This window comes from Chaetura pelagica, unplaced genomic scaffold (assembly GCF_000747805.2).
Source record: "Chaetura pelagica isolate M959 unplaced genomic scaffold, ChaPel_1.0 scaffold358, whole genome shotgun sequence".
NCBI classification, from domain to species: Eukaryota; Metazoa; Chordata; class Aves; order Apodiformes; family Apodidae; genus Chaetura; species Chaetura pelagica.
In genome coordinates, this window is record NW_009954233.1 from 728,436 (window position 1) to 730,709 (window position 2,274).

The following is a 2,274-nucleotide window of genomic DNA, read 5'->3' on the forward strand; positions in this document are numbered from 1 at the left end:
GGGGGGGAGGAGGAGGAGGAGGAGGAGGCGGAGGTGCGGGCTCATGGCTGGAGCGGGATGCGGAGGGGCTGCGGGAGCCGGCTGTGCGGCCCCGCTCTCCGCTGAGGATTTTATTCCCCCGCCGGGAGCTGTCAGGCAGGAGGAACGTGATTCACACGCCGTCACGCATCTCCCTCTCCTCCCCGCCGCTCGCCCTTTTCCCTGCCACTGACCCGGGAAGCGGCTGCGCGGGCGGTCCCGTGCCCCGCCAGCCTCCCTGCCCCGCTGCTGCGGGCAGGACGGGTCTGCTCCGCTTGCTGCACGTACCGGGGAGCCCAGCGGGCGGGGAGGCTGCACCGGGAACTCGCACAGCCACCGGGTGCCTTTTAGACGCCAGAATTAGGAGGTTAAACTTAGCCCAGCCCAAGCGTTCTTGAAGTTCCCAAGTCTGAAAGACGCCGGTGGGAACAGGCGTAAGATCCCTGTTAGGCTGCACCTGGGGATAGGTTCACATTTAATTTTAGCGCCTGGGTTTGTCTGCCAAGTACGCAGTGATTTCGGTGTGGATTTAGTCGTTAACTGAAAAAGCAAACAGCCCTGAACTTCACGCAGAGCAGTGAGCGGGAGCCCTGTCCGGCCGGCTGGGAAGGTGTCAGGGCTTGAAGTGTGACTGAGGATCCAGGGATGTCCCTGAGCAGCAGGTGCAGTCCAGAGGTGCCACAGTCATCCCAGCGTTTCTTCCCAGCTTTTGGAGATCATGCATTGCTTTATTTCAGACCTCCAGCTTTTCCTTGGACTGCTGTTGTGCTTTCTGGGGCCGTGAAGAGTGATTAATTTTTTTTCCCCATAGACTTTCCAAAGATGTGATAACTGTGCTATTTTTTTTCCCCTTGGCAGCAAAAGAATCAATGGGATATTATGCAATGGACACCTCATTTCTTTTAAATTGGCAGGGAGAGGTAATAATGCAGACTGATTTATTACTGCAGTGCCTGCAAGCTTGCATAATTGCAAAATAGTCCCAGGGAGAAGGAAGCTGAGAACAGGGGTTCAGAATCATTCTCTCAGGTGTTCCCGTGCATGCTGACCAATTTAACTGCCTTGTCATTAATGAGGTGACTTTCCTCCTCTTGGAGCAGGGTTTGAGCATTGCTAGTGCAGTCTCTGTGGCTCTAGGTCCATCAGATCTGATAGCCATGGAGCACTTGACCATTTTTTGCTTTTGCCACCCTGCAGGAATTTATGGAATTACTAAAGTAACCACGGGGAAAGAGCTGAGAGCAGTGGGGGCTTGTATTTCTCTCCAAAGTATCTGCCTCTGCTTGTGCTCAGTCTGCCAAAGGGGATGGAGCAAGTACCTCATTCCTACACATCTGTAATTCTTTCTGCCTTGCTCATGAGTTTTCTGAAAGGACTACAGGTTCTAGCTCAATAGGTAAGCACTGAGTAGCAGATGCTAGCCTGGGTGCTAGTCCTTGCTCCTCAGCACCAAAACAACCCTGCCTGTTATTGTGCAGTTTGCTTGCAAGGTGCCAAGGGGAAAATTGCATTTGGGTGCTGAGAATCCTGTTTCTCCAGTACAAAAATATTCAGAACAGAACCTGTGATATTCTGTGATGTTCTGTTCAGAATAGGACCTAGTGATATGCTAGGTGTGCCAGATGTACAGGGATCATAAAGACATGGAATAGCTTTAAAATGTAAGTAATATAGTCTCTGTGAACTGTTTTCTGACTTTCCCCCCATATTTCAGGTTCCCCCCACCTTCCTGCCCCCTGTATAAACTAACATTTCCTGGCTTGTGGCTGTTTATAAGATATGGCATTATGTGCTGGCTTTTGTTTATTTGGGAAAATCTTTTCTATGCCATCAGTTTGTTTTTCTTTTTGTGGCAAGGTTCTGTGCAAACAGGCTTTCTGCTTTGGAAAGCACCAAGCAGCCTGGTTCTGAATGCAGTTGTCTTGGATTTCAGGGCAAGGACTTCCCTTGTGTGAAGTCCTCATCACACTGACGTCAATAGCAACTCAGATGAAGCCAGCTTTTGATGGCTGTGACTTCAGTTGTCACTTTAAGTAGGTCAGGTATAGAATAACAATTGGAGCTGACCTGCATTTTACCCCTTTTTTGAGCAATTCATGGAGGTCAGCAGTGGCTGAGCTCTTAGAAGACTGCTGCAGATGGTACGTTAAGGGTCTGTCCCAGAGGATTTCTTTGGTAGAGAGTGGTCGGTGCTTCATGTCACATAGAAATCTGCATTAACAGAGAATATTTCATTGGAGTAACTGCTTCAGTGGT

At 50.0% G+C, this 2,274-nt stretch overlaps 1 protein-coding gene across 1 annotated transcript in view; it reads right to left on the reverse strand.

Moving 5' to 3' along the window:
- The window catches only part of MTHFD2L (methylenetetrahydrofolate dehydrogenase (NADP+ dependent) 2-like), a 50,000-nt gene that overhangs the window by 41,071 nt on the left and 6,655 nt on the right, over positions 1–2,274 (reverse strand). Inside the window, exon 4 of the mRNA XM_010003635.1 lies at positions 307–362. Coding sequence (XP_010001937.1) covers positions 307–362 — 56 coding nt within the window. The remainder of the gene's footprint in view (positions 1–306; positions 363–2,274) is intronic.